This window comes from Typopeltis vanoorti, chromosome 1, assembly GCF_054136105.1.
Source record: "Typopeltis vanoorti isolate ZY-2024b chromosome 1, IOZ_Tvanoo_1.0, whole genome shotgun sequence".
NCBI classification, from domain to species: domain Eukaryota; kingdom Metazoa; phylum Arthropoda; class Arachnida; order Uropygi; family Thelyphonidae; genus Typopeltis; species Typopeltis vanoorti.
This window is the reverse complement of record NC_143549.1, coordinates 63573754-63596126: the sequence shown is the minus strand read 5'-3', so window position 1 is coordinate 63596126 and position 22373 is coordinate 63573754. Positions and strand designations below refer to the sequence as shown.

At 37.7% G+C, this 22373-nt stretch overlaps 1 protein-coding gene across 1 annotated transcript in view; it reads right to left on the bottom strand.

The window, feature by feature from the left end:
* LOC150110036 (glycolipid transfer protein) overlaps positions 1–22373 on the bottom strand; it is a 108957-nt gene that overhangs the window by 27565 nt on the left and 59019 nt on the right. The window contains exon 3 of the mRNA XM_090390855.1: positions 11050–11177. Within this exon, the coding sequence (XP_090246981.1) occupies positions 11050–11177 (128 nt within the window). The remainder of the gene's footprint in view (positions 1–11049; positions 11178–22373) is intronic.

Here is a 22373-nt window from a genome sequence, read left to right as displayed (position 1 = left end):
TGAGGCAAGAGAGTGTAATGAGAAGGAATAAAGATAGAGAATCTAGTCTCTCCAAAATTGATGGAATAATCAATACAAAGTGTAAAAATAACAGTGGATCTAAAGAGATACTGCAGTTTAGGTAAACTAAAGAATGTGAAGGATATAGCATTTTCAGGAAGGATCCAGAGAATAGGATGGCACTGCTGATGTTAACCTATAAATTGCAACCAAAAAAGAGTAGGGGATTTCCCACACCCTTGTCTTGCTGATCATTGTCATTTAAGCCAATCTAGTGTGATATAGACACTAATAGGATAAAATACACAGATGGTTGTTGATGCGATGGGCCTCAGGGTGCAGAGATAGATGTAGATGACATGCACTGACAAATTAGCACAATACAGTGCAGGTTGAACAATTATTATAAGGAACTTCAACCAGTAGCACACTCAGGACTTAATCTTGCAGGGAGGGGGGGGGGGGGTCCAAGTTGAGTAGATGATTTGAGAATACATACTATGCATCGCATACGACCTATGACTGAGCATCTGTAATGATCGCTAATTCATAAGTAGTATAGAAACAGTAGAGACACAACACAACATAAATAAAAAATGAATTTTAATTAGGAAAAGATTTTTGGAAAATTTTCTAGTTTTTTTCCTTTTCCTTTGGGGGAAAAGGGCCCTTGTCCCCCCCCCCTACGGGTGAACCACTGACTTCAACTATGGGGGACATAGATTGGAAGGAGGAAAGATCACATGGCAGGAAGGAAATGAAATTTATTCACCTACTAACAGTTAATTACTAGAAACAGTATATGATAAAAGGAACTCAGGGATTTGAGAGTTTTGTATCTGGTCATAGGATTAGCAAGTCTATCCATAACCAAAGTAGCCAACCACACTGCCTCCAAAGGGAGAGATTAATCATGCAGTCTTCAACTGAGAGGTTGCCAAATATGGAATTTTCAGTTAAAGGATATATAATTATTTATGTAGAAGTACAGGCAGATGATTATGACAAGCTTAGGAGGCAGCTTGAAGAAGTGGCATGATATAAGAATCTGCAAGAATTTTTTTATGAGTGTTGATGGTAAAAAAGCTCACAGAAGCAGACAAAATTGCTCAGTTACTGAGTGATCACTTAGCAATGGTGTATCATCCAAGTGAAGATACTGTTGTAACAGGAACTGATGTGAGAATAGAAGCTGATAAACTGGAAGTAAAGTACGTAGGACACTATACAATTGCAATGCAAATATAACCACATGATTAGATGGGACATTAACTCATACATTATGAGAATGTGCAAAGAAATTGGTACTGCCTCTGTGTTGTTTTACTTAAAGTCTCAGTTCTGGTCAATTCCCAAGGGAGTGGAAGGAGGGCTTCAGAAATTGAAGGTAATCCATCAGGTTTGCACCTGATGTATGCATCTAAAATAGATAATCCTTCTGATAATTCTTTCTGTCAAGTAAAACTGATTCAAGGATGTAAATTATTAATCTTGTTTAGAAAAGAAAGGACCTCTGATTCTGTGCCACTCCAAATTATGAAAACATCATCTATATAGCTAATAAATAACATAAAATATATTTAACTTACATATATATTTTTATTATTATAAAATTTTTTCCCTAGTAGCAAGAGTATCTTCAGTATGACGTTCAAATTAAACAAGAACAGAAACTGATATATTCAACAATGATGCACATGAACTGCCTGTACATGATGTAGGGCATCATCGTTTAATTATATTGAGGTTCTATTAAAAATAACTTTAACAAAATTTAATAATAAATAAAAAATAATAATTAAATTTAAGTTAATTCTGGAATTTGTGAAGAACTATTTCTATAAGAGGGATATTGGGTAGTCTTCTTTCTTCCACATTAGCTAACTACTTCCTGGAAAGATCTGAACAATGGATACTGAACAGCATCCTTCCTGAGCCGTATTTATGATTTGATGATGTATTCATGGTCCTATACAGACCTACAAGAGTTTGTAAATAAGATCGACGCATTTTCATCATCGTATCCAATTCACTCTCGAGTTAGAAGGGAACAATCAAATTGTATTTTTAGATCTATCACTTTGTCAACCAGATAGTAGCATTCACTTCTCAGGATTCAGAAAAAAACATACTTGACTTTACATTCATCCTCTTTTGTCAAAAATGTGGCACCATTAATCACCTAACAAGCCATTATGGATAAAATACACATCCTCATACAATTCGTATCCATCATATATTTCAATGTAATATCAATGATATTACAATTTTAATATGCACTTCGCATCCATGATAACCTTGACGTCTATAGACATCTTGGCCAGTAGCGTGGTTAAGGCTATAATAGATTGAGCACTCTCTTTGCTCCACTAAATTTCTGCCCTCTCAAAAAATAAATCACATTAAGTCCACATTCTTTACTAATGTCTTTACTGAATTATATGTCAACAAGATAATTAATAACTATAGAGTTTCCTTGTCACCAGTCTTTCATCCATCTCCTGCACTTGATTGAACAGTAATTTTGTTTATATTGTTTATAGTTGGTTACAGTTTTGTTAAAAATATGCAGTACTCATGAAATGCAATTATTAGGAGAAACCTTACAGGATCAGTCAAATTGCCATGACACCAAAGATACATGTGTTAAGAATATGAAAAATCTTCCATATGCATGTTCATCTTGATTTGTTTATAGAATCATATACTAATTAAGCTATTTTTTTTTTTTTAAAAATCATCTTTTCATTTATACAAGAAAAGAAAATACACTAGGGTCTCTTTTTATGTGGTTCTGAAGTTATGCGGTGCATATTTCATGCAAATTTGGGGTTTCCCCGTTGTACATAATGAACAGCTGTTGCAGCACATTCAGTCGTAACGTGAGTAACGTGTAAGCAGTGAGTGTCCGTGAAGTTTAATTTTGCATGTGAGTAAGTGTTTGTCTTTTGATTATCCTAAGTCTAAATTTTGCTAATTTTTATTTTAAAGATTTAATTTGGCCCAACAGAGAGAAAAAAAAAAGCATCGAAGAAAAGTAATTTTGGAAATGAAAATTGCAATTTTAGATCGCTTAGCAAAAGGAGAGGGATCTACAGCGACCGGTAAACATTTTAATTTAGGTGAATCTACTATAAGAGGAATTAAAAAGATTGAAGTCGCAATAAGAAAAATCTGTCATTTATGGCACAAAAAATAAGTGCCAAACTATCATCGTACTCAAGAGAAGCTTTATTAGAAAAAATGGAACGAGCGCTCGTAATTTGGATTGAAGAATTAACTCGAAGAAGAATTCCTATAAGTGGTTATTTAATTAAACAAAAAGTTGTTCGGTTTTATGAACAGATGAAACAACTGGAGCCATCCACTTCCCAGGCTGATAAAGAATTTTCGGCTAGCAAAGGATAGCTAACCGGATTTTTAAAAAGGAATGCACTTCATAACATGAAGATTATAGGTGAGGTTGCAGCAGCAGCCAAAAATTTTTAAGAGAAGTTAGCCAAAATTATTGAAGATGATGGATATTGTCCCAATCAATTGTTTAGCGCTGACAAAACAAGATTGTTTTAGAAGAAAATGCCTAGTCGAATTTACATTGCAAAGTCTGAGAAAAAAGCAAGTGGGTTTAAAGCAAGCAAAGATCGGTAACGTTGTTACTTTGTAGCAATGCATCAGGGGGGATCAAATGTTGAAACCACTCCTACTAAATCGATCTCTAAGACCACGTGCTCTAAAAGGCAAGATCTAAAACAGGAGCCGGTACATTGGATGGCTAATACAAAGGCCTGAGTAACAACTACTGTATTTACTGAATGGTTCAATAATTGCTTTGTACCAGAAGTGGAAACATATATGAAGGAAAAAAGTTCTCAATTTTAAAGTTTTATTAATGTCTTATCAAGGCTCGATACAGAGGAACAATAACCTGCTTGTCAACGTATTCTTCAGCAACCAAGTGATTTGATGAGCTGATTTAGCCAGTTTTGCAATGTGCCCACTAAACTTCAATTCCCTATCCACAACACTCCCAAATCCCTAGCCTCGTCAATCTCTCGGAGTATGGTTCCACCAATGCAATATACTGCTGCTAATCTTTTCACCCCAAAATGCATAACCTTATATTTTGCCACATTAAATTCACATCCATTCTCCTTAGCCCAGATCTCCAATCTATCCAAATCATCTTGCAAAATTTTGACATCATCTGCATTCACTATTGCCCTACCCAACTTTGCATCATCTGCAAACAAATGAACTGTTCCTCTCAGATCCTTTCCTATATCATTAATGAACAAATTAAACAGCAGTGGTCCAAGAACAGAGCCCTGCAGCACACCACTAGTCACAAGCCGTCTTTTAGACTCAACTCCTGAATAAACCACTCTCTGGTATCTCTCCATCAACCACCCTCCTATCCATCTCCCCAACCCTATATCCATCCCCATATGCTGCAATTTACTGATTAGAATTCCATGTGGTATCCTGTCAAAGGCCTTAGTAAGGTCCAGTAGAATCACTGTAAACCCATTACCCTTATCCAGTTCAGCCGTCACTGTGTTATAATACGTGAACAAGTTACTGAGGCATGACCTACCTTTCACAAAACCATTCTGTTCCTGATACAGTATCCCATTTTCATCTATCCAATCTTGTATTTTCCTCTTGACTATTTTCTCCAAGACCTTGATAATGATTCCTGTTATGCTGATTGGCCGGTAATTTACAACAGCAGCCTTGGAACCACCTTTATGCAATGGAACTATTTTCCCCTCTTTCCACCCCCTTGGGACTGACCCAGACCCGAGGCTCAAATTAAACAAAATGGTCAAGGGCACTGACAATTCTTTAGCCGCTTCAAGTACGACACAAGCTGGTATACCATCCAATCCCACAGATGTATTGACATTGAGGTTCTCTAATAGACTAGTTACCTCTACTTCATTCATCACAATTCCAGTATAAGCTGTTGGTTCTTCCATTCCTGCAATGTCACCACCTGGATGATATACTCTTGCAAAGTGCTTGCTCAGTAATTCCACTATATCGACTGATTCGGTTACCTCCCTACCCTCAGCATTTTTTAAAATCATTCTGCCATGAGCATTTTTCCTTTTACTTGCAACATATTGAAAAACCTATTTGGGATTCTCTTTAGCCTGCATGGCCAATTTTCTTTTGTAATCTGCTTTTGCTTTTCTTACCACCCTTGTTACCATCCTGGCCTGAGCTTTATACTGTTCCTGTGCCTGCTGGTCACCTTTCTCCTTAAATTCCCTCCATAATTGTTTCTTTCTTTGCAGCTCAAGCTTAATAGTGTTATTCATCCATTTAACCCCTACTTGATTTATTATTCAAACTCTTGGTATACAGTCAACCATTACCTCCTGCAAACACTTCTTAACCACTTCCCATGCACTATCAACATCCAGCCCTTGCAGTTTCACATGCCATGGCACTGAGCCAAGCACATTCCAAAGCTTGTCATACTTACCAGCCATGTAATTCCACATGTACCCTGTCTTAATTGTAAATTCCACTCCTTTAGCCACCTCCTAAGTCATTACCTTATGATCACTCTCACCAATTGGTGGCAACATGGTCATGTTCGTTACAGCCACATTCTCAGTTGCAATTACTAGGTCAAGCACTCTCTGCCCCCTGGTATTTTCCACTACATGCTGTTGCAGATACTTGTCCCTTAATAACCACATAAAATCCAATTCCTTCCTCCCATGTGCCCTCTCCTCTTTCCAGTCAATGTTACCATAATTGAAATCACCCATAATAATTACCCTCCTTCCACTCATTTCTTCTATTTGCCTATGCATAACTATCCCCACCATCTATTCCATCACCTGGTCTATAGCAGCACCAATTGTATATTTTGTTCTGCTAGATTCTATCTCACACCAAACAGCCTCAAATGTGCTCTTTTCTCTATCCTGCAGTTCAACTTCTATACTCCTTGGCTGCAACTCATCAGCTATCATCAATAACACTCCTCCCCCTTTTTATTCTCCCTGTCACTCCTGAACACGCTATATCCGTCGCATTCAATCCCACTAGCTTTATCATCTTCTGTCAGCCATGTTTCACTAATACCAACAATCTGTGGCCTGGAATATGTGGTTTTCTGTGGAACGTATCTCACATAAAAAGAGACCCGATTGTATATTATCTAAAAACATGGCTAACTTTGCCATAAGAAACTTGTACAAAATTGATATCAAAATTTTCTCTTGAGTTAGAAATGGTGGCCATTTCTTAGAAAATGGCCACTATTTTCTAAGGTGGCCAAAGAACTTGTTACAACATTTGCTCGTGTACGCGATATTCTAATATCGCGTACACGAGCAACGTGCTTTGCACTTACCATTGACTCAGCAGTAAACACTTTCTCAGGTTTTATGTTCATTTTGTTTGTTCAAATTGTTGATTCGTTTAAATTCAAAGTCCTTGCAACAGCTCTTGGTTTTTCTCCATTTTTCAACTGATCCAAGATTTTAATTTTTTCTTCAAGAAATAAATTTTCTTTTCAATGTTGGTTTTTCGCTTTTGTTGCAGTTTGTGGCCATTATTATAAAAATATTTTTTTTACATAACGAAAGCATTACATACTAATTATGTATGTAGCTAACCAGAAAAGAAAGTGCTCAGCTTGAGATTAACACACTTATGATTTTAATCTGCTTTCCTGGCAGAAAACGAAGACAATTTTCAACAATAAACACTTTATTATTATTATTATTTAGGCCTCCATGGAGTCAAAAGACTCATCATGGGAGGTCATTCCTAAGAAACACAAAGTCTATCAAGACTCATTGAGGGAGGTCCCTCCTAGGAAACACAAAGTCTGTCATACCACTCCTTAAACTCATTGACCGTTCTCGCTCTCACCACTCTATCAGGCAATTCATTCCGTGGTTCAACTACCCTCCATGCAAAGAAACCACTCCTCACCCTCTTGCTCACAGTTTCCTTTCGTAACTTTCAGAGATGGCCCCCTTGTCATCACTCCTTCCTGCTATTCGACCAAGTGAAAGCACTCCCCCAGTGTCAACCCTGTAACCACATCTCAACAGTTTAAAAGTCTGAATCGTATCACCTCTCCTTCTTCTATACACCAAAACTCTGCAGTTCCACACTCCCTCATAACTAGCATTCTACAGTCCTGAAACCATCTTTGTTATCAGCCTTTGTACCCTTTCCATGGTTAATTTCTCTCCTTCAAATCCTGGGACCAGATCTGAGAACAATAGTCCAAGCATGGTCTGATCAGAGTCTTATATAATGGAATGATAACCCTTTTATCTCTGCAGGTAGTGCCCTTCTCATTATTGCAGTAATCATCTGTGTTACCTTCACCACCTTTGCAATACGTCCCCCTAAATTTCAGGTTTCTATCAACCATCAACCCCAGATCTCTTGTCTCCCCTACTTCTTTCAGTACAGCTCCTCCAATAGAGTATGCAGGGTCCCATCGATGTGTCCCAAACCTCACGACCTTACATTTTGCTGCATTAAACTGATGCTCCCATTCATTTGCTCATCTGTCTCTAGTTTATTCAAATCTTCTTGCAGGGCTGCCACATGTGCACTATTACTGATAACCCTTCCCAGCTTAACATCATTCGCAAACAACTGAATGTTCCCTTGCAATCCATTGACAATATCATTGATATAAAGGTTAAATAATATAGGTCCCAGTACTGAGCCCTGTGGAACCCCACTTGTAACCTTCTGCCTCCTTGATATTTCCCCACCATACACAACTCTCTGATACCTATCAGACAGTCAATCCCGAATCCAGTTGACCAATCTGACATCCAGACACATGTGCTGCAACTTGAATATCAGCTTATCATGCAGCACCCTGTCAAATGCCTTTGCTAAGTTTAGGAAAATGGCAGTATATGCCTTTCCCTCATCTAATGCTCTCGTAACTTTATTATAAAAGGCTAGCATATTGCTAAAACAAGAGCACCCCTTCACAAATCCATGTTGACTTTCACAGATAATATTACCCTCATCTGCCCAATGCTGTATACGGTCCCTCACTACTTTCTCCAAGATCTTACCAATTACTGATGACACCCAAACTGGCCTATAATTAGACACTTCCAGTCTGCTACCACCTTTATGCAATGGCACTATCTTACCTTCCTTCCATTCCATGGGCACCTGTCCCACAGCCAGACTTTCATTTGAAAAGCCAGGTCAAAGGCACTATCAGTTCCCTAGCACATTCTCTCAAAACTCGTGGTGAAATTCCATCCAATCCCACAGCTTTACTGACATCCAGAGTACTCAGTATTTGGAACAAATCTCCTCCTGTAAACCTCGAACCTGCCGTATCCCTCTAGTATTAAAACTGACTCCTCCAGGATGAAATACTCCAATAACGTGTTCATTGAACAATTCCACTATGTCCTCTGCATCAGTCACTCTATTCCCATTTTTATCCCACAATGTCATTCTTTCACAGTCATTTCTCTTCCTACCGGGCGCATAGCTGAAAAATTCCCTAGGATTTTCTTCGGATCTTAGGGCCAATCTTTTCTCATATTTCTCATTTTCCAGTTTAGCCTTCCTTACCATACAAGTCACTCACCTGGCCTGTGTCTTATATTCTTCATGCATCTTCTTTTCACCTGTCTCCTTATATCTCTTCCATAGCCTCTTTTTTGTATGCAGTTCCTGTTTAATATTGTTTGTCATCCACTTTACTCCAAATTGTGTCCTCTTCTTCACTTGTAGAATATAGCTTACCATTGCTGCTAACAAATATTCCTTCACAATTTTCCAAGTACTAATGATATTCCGGCCTTCCAATTCCTCCCTCCACGAAACTTCCCCAAGTTGATGTTTACGACTATTATAATCACCAGCTTTATAATTCCACATATGTTCCCATCTCTTTGGTACTCCTGCATGTCTATTCATTTTCCAAGTCAAAACCATATGGTCACTCTCTCCAACTGGCGGGAGAGATGTCATTTCAGTTATTATCAACTCTTCTGATGCTATAATCAAATCCAAAACTCTTGAACCTCTTGTTCCCTCTGTTTAATGTTGCCTAAGACGTTTGTCCCTCAAGAATTCTAGAAATTCCATTCCCTTATTGCTACATGCATCTTCCTCTCCCTAATTTATACTGCTGTAGTTAAAATCTCCCATAACAATCATTCTTCTTGCACTTGGCAAACTTAACTGTCTCAACATCTCCTGCTCCTTGATCTGTAGCAACACCCCACTATATATCCTGTCTTGCCCACCTTCACCTCACACCATATGCTTTCAAAATCATTAGTGTAAATGCCTTCCAAAGCCTCCACTCTTAGAGGACATAGGTCGTCACTTATCATAAGCAGTACTCCACCACCAAGCTTTCCCTTCCTATCCTGCTGAAAAATGCTGTACCCAGCGACTTCTATTCGTTATTATATCCTCTTCTGTCAACCACGTCTCAGTGATCCCAATGATCTTTGGCCAGGCTGATGCTATCAGTGCCACCAATTCCTCTCCCTTATTCCAGATACTCCTGTATAAAGCATAAAAATGTCATTGTTTCTATACCCAGCATTATCCCCCCTCTAGACTCCACTGGACTCAGCATTACCTGATGTTCCCCCTTCTCCCAAGTACCCATTCCCTTAAGAGGCCACCCCTGCTACCATCCACCCTGGGACACACTGACTCGTTCAGAACAGCAATCTCTCCAGATGCCTACGTCCTTCCTCATTCAAGTGCAAGCAGTCTCTCGCATACAATTCCTCTCTGTTCTCAAACGCACTCCAAGCATCCACATATTTCAATCCTCTCTTCTGACACATTCTCGCTATTATGTTATTCAATATTACTGCTCTTCTGCTCAGCTCTTCACTATCATACCTAGGCCACATGCATACTATCTTTCCTCTCTGTCTTCTTTCATACAACCTCAAGCAAAAATCTCATATCTCTTGCCGCCCAATTTACATTACCACTCAAGTCATTTGTTCCTACCATCACAATCATCTCATCCACCCTTTCACCTCTCCTAATTGCCATAGCCACACTCTTTCTATCGTTCCTCCTGGCAATCACTCCTCGCACATCCTAATCTTGAACACTATGGATCATTGAATCCCCATACATTACACCTCTTACCATCCTATTCCTCAATTGCTCACATACATCCCTCACTCTCTCTCTCTCTCTCTCTCTCTCCTGTAACAGTTTCTCTCTGTGTTCCCTTACTTACCTGCCTTCCTGACATCACTCTATCCCTAGTCCCAGTGCTCCCTTGCATTCCCTCTCTCCTGCTGTTTCCATTCTTTCCTCTTCTATCATATGGTAAACTTATATCTTCTATTATACAGTTAACAATTGACGTACATGCGTACTAAAGGGTATTTCCCCTAATATAAATTCACTACTTATAACTACAATCGTGATAAGGGCTGACGCAAATTTAACAAAGATAAAATTTGATTTTCAAGTCGCACAGTGAAAAACATATGAAAAGATAAAGGGTTATTACAATTTGTAGACCGTGTTTTTATTTCAACCACGTTGTATAAGTACCGTGTTGAACAAGGGTTACTACAATTTGTAGACCGTGTTATATACAACACAGTTTCGATAAGTACTGCATTATACGAGAGTTACCTGCATAACATTGTAACAGATCATTTTACATGTATGGCATACATGCGTATGTGTGGGAAACATGCAACCAGCAGCCTCAAAAACCACTGGTTAATGTAGTTTGTGTTCACTGGAAAATGGACGAACGTTATCTGAACATAGTAACTGCTGTGTAACTGAAAAGTAAAGAAATATATTTTAAGGGATGGGGGAATATATATTTAATTAAATATTACAAAATGTGTTAGAAAATGTGAAATTTGACTCAGCTTAATATAAGAATATATGCAAATAAGTATTATGGAATTAATTAAATCTGCAAAAGAAACATACATTATTTTAATTTTTGTCAAATAACTTATGTAATATAATTAAATATTTTGGTCTGTATAATAATTTTCAATTTATTCAAATGCCTACCTCTTCAGCCACAAAAGAGCATCAATACCAATACGATTTATGGGATCTGGTATATCAAGTTCAGATTCCACGATATTATTCAAATACTTGAATTTTTCTTTATCTGTGACATATATCTTCTCTAGTTTCTAAAACCAAATGTATTTATTCATGTATATAAACTTTTAAATATAGTTGGATGGAAATAATTATAAAAAAAAACATACATTAGTATTATTATTACCCTAAGGTCCCATGGAGTCAAAGACACATCTAAGTCTTTTTATCACACACACACAGCTCATCATACAGTGCCTTAAACACACTCAAATTCACTGCAGACACCATACTCTCAGGCAAGGCATTCCAATCATTCAAAACTCTGCATGCAAAAAACCTGCTTCTCACACCCTCTTTATACAGTTTCCAGGGATGACCTCTGGTTCTTCCCTGATCTCCCACTGTATTTTGTAGAACCTCTCCAACACTGATCCTATAACACCCCCCCCCCCCTTACTAACTTGTAGGTCTTTATCACATCTCCCTTCTTCCTCCAATCTGTAGACTCTGTAAATTGGATCTTCTCAATCTTTCCTCATATTCGACATTCCAGAGGTCAGTCACCTCTAGACCCTTTCTAACATCTCTTTGTCCTTTAGAAAACCAGGCGAACAAATCTGGCACAGTAGTCTATGTGTGGCCTAATCAAAGCTTTATACAATGGAACAAGAATCTCGCTACTTATATAAGTCGGTGTCCTCTGCATCATTCCCAGAAGTCTTTGTGTTGTCTTCACAATTTTGGCAATGTGTCCCCTAAATTTCAGATCCTTATCCACTATCACCCCAAAATCTCTTATTTCCTCCATCTCCGACAATATATCCCCACCAAGCATAAATTCTACATCCCATCTTTGTTTCCTTATATTTTGCAACACTGAACTCACATCCCGTGCTCAATCACTCAATTTATTCAAGTCTTCTTGTAAGGCCACAACATCTTCTCTACTCTTCATAGTTCGTCCGAACTATGAATCATCTGCAAACAACTGAATATCTCCATCCAAATATTTGCCAATATCATTAACATACAAGTTAAGCAGTAATGGCCCTATAACAGACCCCTGAGGCACACCACTAGTGACTTACCTTTTCCTGGATGTTGCTCCCCCATACACAACTTGCTGATACCTATCAGATAACCAGTCTCCAATATCCAACCTCCATCCACCCTAATTTGACTATCAACTTATCATGCAGTAATCAATCAAAAGCCTTTTCAAAATCTATGTAAATAGATTACTAAAACATGACCTCCCTTTAGCAAATCCAAGCTGTCCATCAAAGATAATACCATTGTTGTCAACCCAACTCTGGATCCTAGTTCTCACAAGCTTCTCCAACAACTTAACTACAACACCTGACACACAGATAGGCCTATAGTTTGATGCTTCAGTTCGATCACCTCCTCTATGAAGTGGCACAATCTTACCCTCGTTCCACTCCTTAGGAAATTGACTGAGTGCAAGACTCGTATCAAAAAAATATGTCAAGGCAGATGTCAACTCCCTGCCACATTCCTTCAGAATACGTGGTGATATATTATCAAGTCCAACAACCTTATTAACATCAAGTTTGCTCAACTCCCCATTCACTTCTTGCTCACTTACAGTCAGTTTCTCCTCCCCATCATCAACTGCTCTCAATCTCTCCATGAAGTCACATTCACAACAATGAAAGACATTTATGAACTGCTCATTAAGTATCTACACTACATAATTACTGAGAATAGAGCCAACAGGCTTCACTTCAGCAAAGTAAAATTATTTAAATTAAGTGGATATTGAAACCCACATTATTTTTTAGCCGAATAAGAAACTCAAAGATAGGAAATCTAATCTAAGAGTTTCATGCAAATATGGAAAAATATAAAAGTTCGGCAAATCCAAGCATAAGCCAACACCTGGTGTAATGCTAGGGCAACTCGTAGTAGAGGTGGAGTAAGCTCCGATCACTGTACTTAGTATTTTCCCATAATTAATGTAAAACATAACTCCTAGTGTCCTCTCATAATCTCATAATGTAGAACAGCATACATCTCCTAGGAGTTGTGTTTAACATTATGGGAAAATACTAAGTACAGTGATCGGAGCTTACTCCACCTCTACTACGAGTTGCCCTAGCATTGTACCAGGTGTTGGCTTACGTTTGGACTCGCTGGACTTTTATAAGTTTTCTATATTCGGCTTGAAACTCTTAGATTAGATTTCCTATCTTTGAGTTTCTTATTCGGCTAAGAAATAATGTGGGTTTCAATATCCATTTAATTTAAATAATCTCCACTATATCTTCTGCAACAGCTGTCCTTATACCATTTTTTCCAATCAATGCCATCCTTCCATAATCATTCTTTCTTTTTTTTTTTTTTTGCTGGCTACATATCGAAAGAACTCCCTACTAGGATTCTTTTTGGCTTCATTAGCTAACTGCTGTTCACACCTCACTTTTGGTACCCTCACCAACCAAGTCACCTGCCTTTACTGGTCTTTGTAATCCTCATGGAATTGGTTATTTCCACTTCTCTTGTGCTGCCTCCATAATGCCCTTCTTCTGTGTCACATGCTTAATCTCTTCATTCATCCATTTCACACCTACCTTATTTAACTTTCTGACCCTTGGAATACATTTAGACATTGCCTCTACTAGATAGTTCTTGAATATCCCCCGAAGTTGCAATGATCCCCCCTCTAGCTAACTCCTCATTCCATGCTACACACCTGCAAGTCTCCTCAGCTTTTCATAATCACCACCCTTGTAGTTCCACATATACCAATTTCTCACAGAGGTCCTCACACTGCTGGCAACCAACCATGTAATCACTTCATGGTCACTCTCACCAATTGGAGGGTGATTGGTCACTGCATTTATAATTACATCCTCTGATGATATGATCAAATCCAAGACCCTCAATCCTCGTGTGCCCTCTGTTACACAACTGTCTGAGGTAGTTGTCCCTCAAAAACTCACTCTCTTTACTTCCAGTTACTATCTCATCGTCCCAGTCTATATTGCCATAATTAAAGTTACCCATAATGATCATCCTTTTCTTATTTGCTTGACTAATTTGATCATACATTTCATAGTCACTACATCCGCATTACAGGTCTATAACAACATCCAACCAAGTATTTCAATTCTATTCACCTCTATCTCACACCATACTGTGTCAAAACCACTGGCATTATTACCCTCTTGCATCTCTACTTTGTATGGATATAACTCTTTCTCTATAGCACTCCTCTGCCCTTTTTATCCTTTCTATCCTCACGAAACACATCATACCTTCCATCTCCATTCCTTTCAGGATGTTGTCCTCATCCAGACACGTCTCACTTATTCCAACAATTTTTGGGTGAACAGACTCAATTAATGCAACCATTTCATCTGCTTTGTTTCTTACACTTCTAGCATTAGTATACAAACACAGCAGCTCATTCCTGGATCTATAGCTAGTTCCACTGATACCACTCAGTTGACCTGATTTCTCCATGCTCAACTCAAACCATTTCCCTTTCTCCTTATTCATTTTAGAACCTTCAAATCCAACTGTTTCTTCTTGAAACCAGGTCATTCCCTTTCTTTCTGGAATACACATGCATTCACATCCTCTTGGAGCATCCACCTTTCTCATGCTGTGTTCCAAAAGTTTCTGGACTTTTGGAACACAGCATTAAAGTTACCCATAATGATCATGGGTAAGAATCATCCCCCGAATATCCCCCGAAGCTGCAATGATCCCCCAAGCTAACTCCTCATTCCATGCTACACCTGCAAGTCTCCTCAGCTCTTCATAATCACCACCTACAATATTACAATCACCACCTCTATAACTTGTCATAACTTCCATTCCATGATGCTAGATCAGCAAGAGGAAGACATTAGTTCAATTTTACCTGCCTTCTAGAATAACTTTGTTATACTTCTGTTTAATCCCCCCCCCCCCTCCCTTGATGGAATCTCTACCTTGTCATGGTGGTGGTGTGTGGTTAGGGGAGAGAGAGAGGAGGGTTGACAACCTGACCATGTAAAAAAATATACTAGTTGTGAAACAAGAAATCTTCACTGGACAGACTTAAATGGATATCGACACAAGCCATGAAATAATGGATTCTAAATAGGATCATGGAACATGAAAAGCATAGAGACAAAGCATTTCAGGAACTTATCTATGAATTAAATAGATATAAAATGGCTACAGTGGCAATACAAAAGTTGAGATGGATAGGGGAAGGTAATTTGAAGAAAGACAACTTTTGAAAACAACTCAGACAAATATGAGCTTAGAACAGGTTTCATTATCAGAAAAAAATATTATGGTCATAAGATTCAATTTGAAGCTTTAAATGAAAGAATATGTAATATAGTTGCAGAAGAGGAAATAAAAGATAAATTTTATGAGAAACTGGAACTTATCTTGAAAAGAAATTTCAATGCAAATCATAAAAAGGAAGCAATTATATATATATATATATATATATATATATATATACAATAATAATAATAATAATTACTATAAACCAAAGCCTTCATGAAAAAAAAAAGTTTAATGGAGTAAGATTGATTAATATGGCATATGTAGAAATTTAATAATAAACAGCACTATATTTATGAGAAAGAATATATACAGACAAAGATGAAAATCTCCTGATGCATTTAACCAAACAGACCATATCTTAATCAAGACATAGGAATTGCATCCAAAACATTCAGAGTTATTCAGTATAACTGTATAACATTCACAGTTATACAGTGTGATAGTGACCATTTTCTAATTGGCTGTTCTTAGGGTCAAAATAGATGTTAATAGTGTAGATTTTTTCAGCACATGTAATTCTTCAATATTAACAAATAGATAAAACAGAGGAGAAAAGAAAACATCAGACTGAATTAAAACAAAAATTGAAAAATGAGCAGCTGAAAGAGAACAAAAACATCGAAAATGTCTAGAGCCATATTAAGAATAGCATAAAAGTAGCAGTAGAAACCTCAATTGGAATTCAAAGTAAAATACAGTGAAAAAAACTTATGATTTGATGAAGATTGTGAACTGGTAATAAAGAAAAAAAGTAACTGGCTTAATAATCCATCTGATATTCATGCTGCTCAAAGATACAAAGAGAGCAGTAAGGAAACAAACACTTGCTAATAGAGATGAAACAGCAAACAGGTGGAGAGAGAGTACTTGAGCAACTCCTAAAGTGCCATGAACCTACAGAGACTTGTGAACATAAAACTTATATTTTTCACCAATAAATATTTAAACCTTCACTAGCCAGAGTAGAGAAAGTATAAAGCACTGAAATTCTGAAAACAATAGTAGTTAAATTCATCGAATACTGTGATAGTGAATTAGCTACAGAAATACATAAACTGGTAAATTTAATATGGGAAAACAAAGAAATGCTATCAGAATGAAATGAATCACTAATCATACCAATATATAAAAAAGAAAACAAAATGAAGGTGAAAATTAAAGAGGAATATCATTCCTGTCAGCAGGCTACAAAATTTTATCTAATATTATATTATACTAAAAAGAATTTACCATGTGTGGGAAAGAAAAAAAAAAAAAAAAAAAATATATATATATATATATATATACAGGGTGTTCGGGATAAATTTGACAGTTTCGTAAGGAAAAAGAAAATCTTCTTTGTATCTATTAAATTTAATGAATTGACAAAAAAAACATTACAGGCAGAGTTAATTACAATACTATCAACAAGATTTACTCAAAATAACCACCATTAGCATCGATCACAGCTTCAATTCTGCTTCGGAACCTCAAACAAGCTGATGCTACAGTCTCCCTGGGAAGGGCCGCAAAAACTGTTTTAATTTTATCCATTAACTGGGCTTTTGTATTACTGGAAGTGCGATTGGTGTCTTTTTCAACTGCGCCCCATACAAAATAATCCATGGGGTTAAGGTCTGGGGAGTTTGGAGGCCAAACATTTGGACTGGTGAAGTCGTAGAAATTTTCAGACAACCATTTTTGACTTTTCCCAGAGGTGTGGCAAGGGGCCGAATCCTGCTGCCATACATACGGCCTACCATTGGCTACCCTTGTTATCCAGGGCTTGACTACAGTTAGCAACTCCACGAACAAAGCCCGAATTCCAATGCCAGGGTTCTTCAACACCTGTTCCTGCAGATTTGCGAGGAATTCTGCTGTACGAACGCAATCAGATCGTCTGCTAGGGATCTTTCTTCTTGCTACATCCTCGTAGTCACCATTGCAAGTCTCTAGTTCATGCCTGATTGTTTTTACTGTATTCAGGGAGCATTGGGCAGCAGTCGTAATATCCTTATTTTGATGGCGGGCACGAATCATCATGATACAAGTTATTCTCTTCCATGATTCAGGTGGGTTCCAGCTATCCATCCTTTCTGACATCTTGTATATGAATGAAGAAGGGTCCAAACTTTTAAATGAAGAGAAGTGTGTGTTAATACATGTAACTTACGGAAAAATATAATTATAAATATGTCAAATTTATCCCGAACACCCTGTATATATATATATAGATGAATATCACACAGAATTACAAAGAAACAGATCCACTCTTGGTTTCCAGATTTTTACACTAACACGAATATTACAGTCAAAATATGGGAATATAATCAGCACGTCCATATTTTATTTAGATTATAGAATGGCTCTGTACAAAGTGATGGGTTGCCTTTAGGTGTGAATCTCCTGGAGAGACTGTTGCTTGGTGTAATATTAGAAGAAAGAGGTGAAGTGAAAGATCAGGTGAGAGAAAATGGTGAGACTCAAGTGGTTGGAAAAGAAAATAGTAGTAGTGTGAGAGATTGTAATGAGGGAACAAAATACAAAATGGACAGAGAAAAAAAAAGGGGGAATCAGTTGATAGTGAGACATTGTACAAGGAGAGTGGATGTTGAAGAGGAGTCTGAAGAGATGCACATGGGAAGGTGTGGAGAAATCACAATCAACATGTGGCATAGTCTTATCCATGCCACATACTGACATGTGGCATGGGTAGGACTAGTTATAGACCTAAAAGTGAAATGCTGTATTTATTTACAAATGTCAGAAATAAGAGAGATGAAATGATTTTGCTGAGTGTATTTGCTCAAAAGGTTTGCAATAAGTGAAACATGGCTTGATAAGGATGACATGATAGGAATAGAAATGGAAAGGTGCAATATTTTTCATGAGATAAAAAGGACAAGAAAGAGGTTGGGAGGGAATGCTGCTGATGATAGCAAAGGAATTATGTGAGCACAAAGTGAAAATGCAAGAGAGGAACACAGCAGCAATGGTTTTTAAGCAGTGTGGTGTGAGGTGGAGATTGAACAGAAGAGATTTAGTCAGATGTTGCTATAGGATAGCAATAAATGTGGATAGTGGTAATGAAGAAATGTATAAGCAACTTGGGTTAATGATCAAGGGAAAAGTGATCATTGTGAGCGATTTTAATTATGGTAATATACACAGCGGCCATTTTATTAGGAACAGCATTTAATAATGAGCAGGACCTCCCTTTCACTTTAAGAACAACCTGTATTCTCTGTGGTATTGATTTAACTAAGTGTATAAAATGTTCCTCTGGGATTGCATTACTCGATTGTTGCAGATCAGATGCTGGCTTGTTGCTTCAGTGAACTGCTAGTTACATCTCATCCCAGACATGCTCTATTAGATTGATGCCTGGAGACTGAACTGGCCACTGAAGTAAAGGAAACTGGCTGTCATGTTCTTCAAACCACTTCAACATGCAATGCACTTAGTGGAATGGTGCATTTTCTTGCTGGAAATACCGATTTGACAAGTGGTAAACTGCAGTCATGAATGGGTAAACGTGATCTGCTGAATGACAGCCCCTGTCATTCAGGCAGTGTTCAGCTAATATCAGAGTACCTAATGTGTGCCAAGAAAACATTCCTCATACCATTAAATCCTACCACCAGTCTGAAGGAGCACCTATAGCTCAGTTGGCTTTGATAGTGCCCTTTGGTTGGAAAGACCTTGGTTTGAATCCCATCTATGATGCAAAAAAACATTTATCAGGGCATTTCAACTGAAGGCAAGTTAGCCAGTCTTTGACAGAGTTTCTCTTCCTGAAAGCTCAGGTTTTTCATCTTGCAAAAGCATGCAAATTGATATCATTAGGTCACACACACAATTAAAACAGACATAATACACCAACTTCACAGCTCGAGCTGTTGCTACTTGGGTAATTTTAATTATGGTAACATACTCTGAGCCATTTTATTAGGAACAGCATTTAATAATGAGCAGGACCTCCTTTTTGCTTTAAGAACACTGTGGTATTGATTTAACTAAGTGTATAAAATGTTCCTCTGGGATACAGTACAAACCAAGACTGATCAGACCAGGAGACATTTTTCCAGCCATCAGCTGTCCAGTGTTTGTGATCATGTGCCAATTGAAGCCACATCTCTCTCTCTGTTCTTAGTTGACGGCATTGAGTCATCTGCTCCTGTACCCCACCTGTGATGGCATGTGACAATCCGTGAACTCTGAGATGATGTTCTGGCCACCAATATTGTATTGAGCTGTGGCCCTCCTGTCATGTTTCATAATCCCTGAGATTTTTATCTGACCTTGTATATCAATGAGCTGTTTTAGTCCACAGTCCCACCATTGGTTTGAAGCTATCTGGTTATTACATCACTCCTGACACCTTAAACACTGCTGTGCATAAAAAGAGCTCAAAAGAGGAGACATTTAAGAGATGCTGACATGAGAACATTTGGGATCAACAATCATACCACACTCAGTCATTTAAATCATGCCTTTTTACAATTCTGATACATTAAACACAAAAAACAACCCTTGGATGCCTGTCTGCAAGATGCAGCCATATGACTCAACACCTTCAGGAATGTTCTATTTTCCTAAATAGGGAAATGCCCCTAATAAAGTGGCCACTCTGTGTAGATCAGAATGAAGAAAGCTTCATTCGAATAAAGAAAATTAATTTCTTGAGACAACTATTTTAGGCAGTATGTAAAAGAGGGAGCTCAAGGATTAAGAGTATTATATCTAATCATGTCATCAAGAAGATGCAATTCTGAGTGGGATGTCATATTCTGCCCCCCCCACCACCACCACTCAGGCAAGGGGTGACCATAAGGTCACCCCTTGCCTGAGTGGTGGTCAACCACATATGAAAACTTCTGTGAGGAAAGGAACCATAAGGCTTGTGATTATGAGAAGCTTAGGAAATACATGCTGCTTAGGAACTGACCAAGAGATATTTAATAACATTAATGTGCAAATGTATTACAACAATCAAAAGTCTAAATAGGATATGTGTCAAATTGGTTGAATAAAGTGGTTAAGCACAAAATCTCGATGAAGAATATACAGTGAAGGCAGCACAAGACAAATAATTATAACATTCAGCAGCAAGTAAGGAAGGTGAGTCAGTTGGTAAGAACAACAAAACTGCAGAATGAGCAGAAATTAGCAACTCTGGCCAAGAAAAATCCTAGGAAGTTTTACAATATGTGGCAAGAAGAAAGATTATGGTAAAATAATGTTAATGGATGAAGATGATAGGTAGCCTGGTAACTGCTGCAGAGGACATAGTTGAAGTATTCAGCGTAACAATGTTTAAGTGTAATAAGTGTAACAGTATCTTCAAGGATTACAAATGACTTTTGTAACAACACACCCAAATACAACACAATACTAAGTGAAACGTGGGTGACTCTTAAATACTAAGTGAAACATGTGGGTGACTCTTAAAGTCCTATCTAGGTGGTGCATCCTCTATGGGCATTTGTAGGTGGCCTAGGATGTAAAGTAGAATCTCTGATAATTAATATTTCCAAAATTTTGAGAAGTTTCATGCAACCATATTTATTTATATTCAGTTGAATGCTGCCACAGATTCTAAACGCAGTCTTTCTTTTTTGAATTTACTATGGTGGAGCATGGAGGCTTTTCTCCATGAGATCCTGTAGGTTTTGTTGAGGGGGGGGGGACGGTGAAAAAATGAAAACAAATTTAAAATGTTTTAAGACTAAGTAGTTTTTTTTAATCTTAAAAGAAACGTATTTAATTTTTATTATTTCTTTTTTGTTCATTTTTATAATTTAATGGAAAAAATCACATTGGTGTTGATTTACAAATATTGCTTCCTGTGTATTTTGGTGCTTAATGAATATTAGTAAATATATGCTTATTCATATAAGTTTCATTTCAAAGGTATTGATAAGAAGCACAAAAAAGATTACAAATGCAAAATCTTATATATAAATTGTATTGAAGATAAATACAATAAATATTCTAATAATATATGTCTGTATTACGATTTTTTGTTGTTTTTTTTTTGATGGGGGGGGGGGGGGCGTGAAATATGTTAATTTTTCCAAAGGGGACCTTGGCATCCATAAGTTTGGGAAGCACTGTACTACAGCACTGAGAGAGGCGGGAGCTGAGCTGATATTTGGTCAAATGGATAAGGGTAGTGAGTTTGCAGTGGGGCTTAAACACTTTGAGAAGGTTGTGTTTTTTTAAGGATCTGGCTATTTTTTCTGATGTTCCACAAATGTAGGGTATGGTGACAGCATTTCTGAAGTCCTTCTGAAGAAATGGCTGGAGATAAGGGGAACTGATTTTTTTAATTCTGTAATAGTTGTAGTCATTGGAAAGGAAGGTGTTGTGTATCTGGTTGAGTATGGTTGAAAGGAAGGTTCCAATGGAAAAAAAGATTGTGGGTTCTATTGGTTAGAGTTTTGATAATGCCATATTATTATTATTATTATTCCAGGCAACTCCAAGGAGTCGACAGACTCATCAAGGGAGGCCATAACATCATGTCAAGAACAACTAATCGACATTCACACAGTACCCATCATACCTTGCCTTGAACTCATTCACGGTAGTAGCACCCACAACAGACTCTGGCAGCTTATTCCACTCATTCACCACTCTCCAAGTAAAAAACCTAGCTCTAACACCCTTGTTAACCACATTCTTACCCAGCTTCCATGCATGGCCACTAGTCCTCCCACCACCAGTCCTATTTTCAAAAATATCTTCTGGATTAATCTTATAGAAACCCTTCAGAAATTTGAATGCCTCAATCGTATCACCCCTTTTCCGCCTATTGACCAATTTTTGCAACCCACAAATCTTCAACCTATTCTCATAAGGTTCATTCCACAGACCTGCTATCATCTTGGTCACTCGTCTCTGGATCCTCTCCACTTCCTCCCCATTACGAAGAAACACTGGCACCTATAACTGGGCACAGTAGTCCAGGTGGGATCTTATCAAGGCTC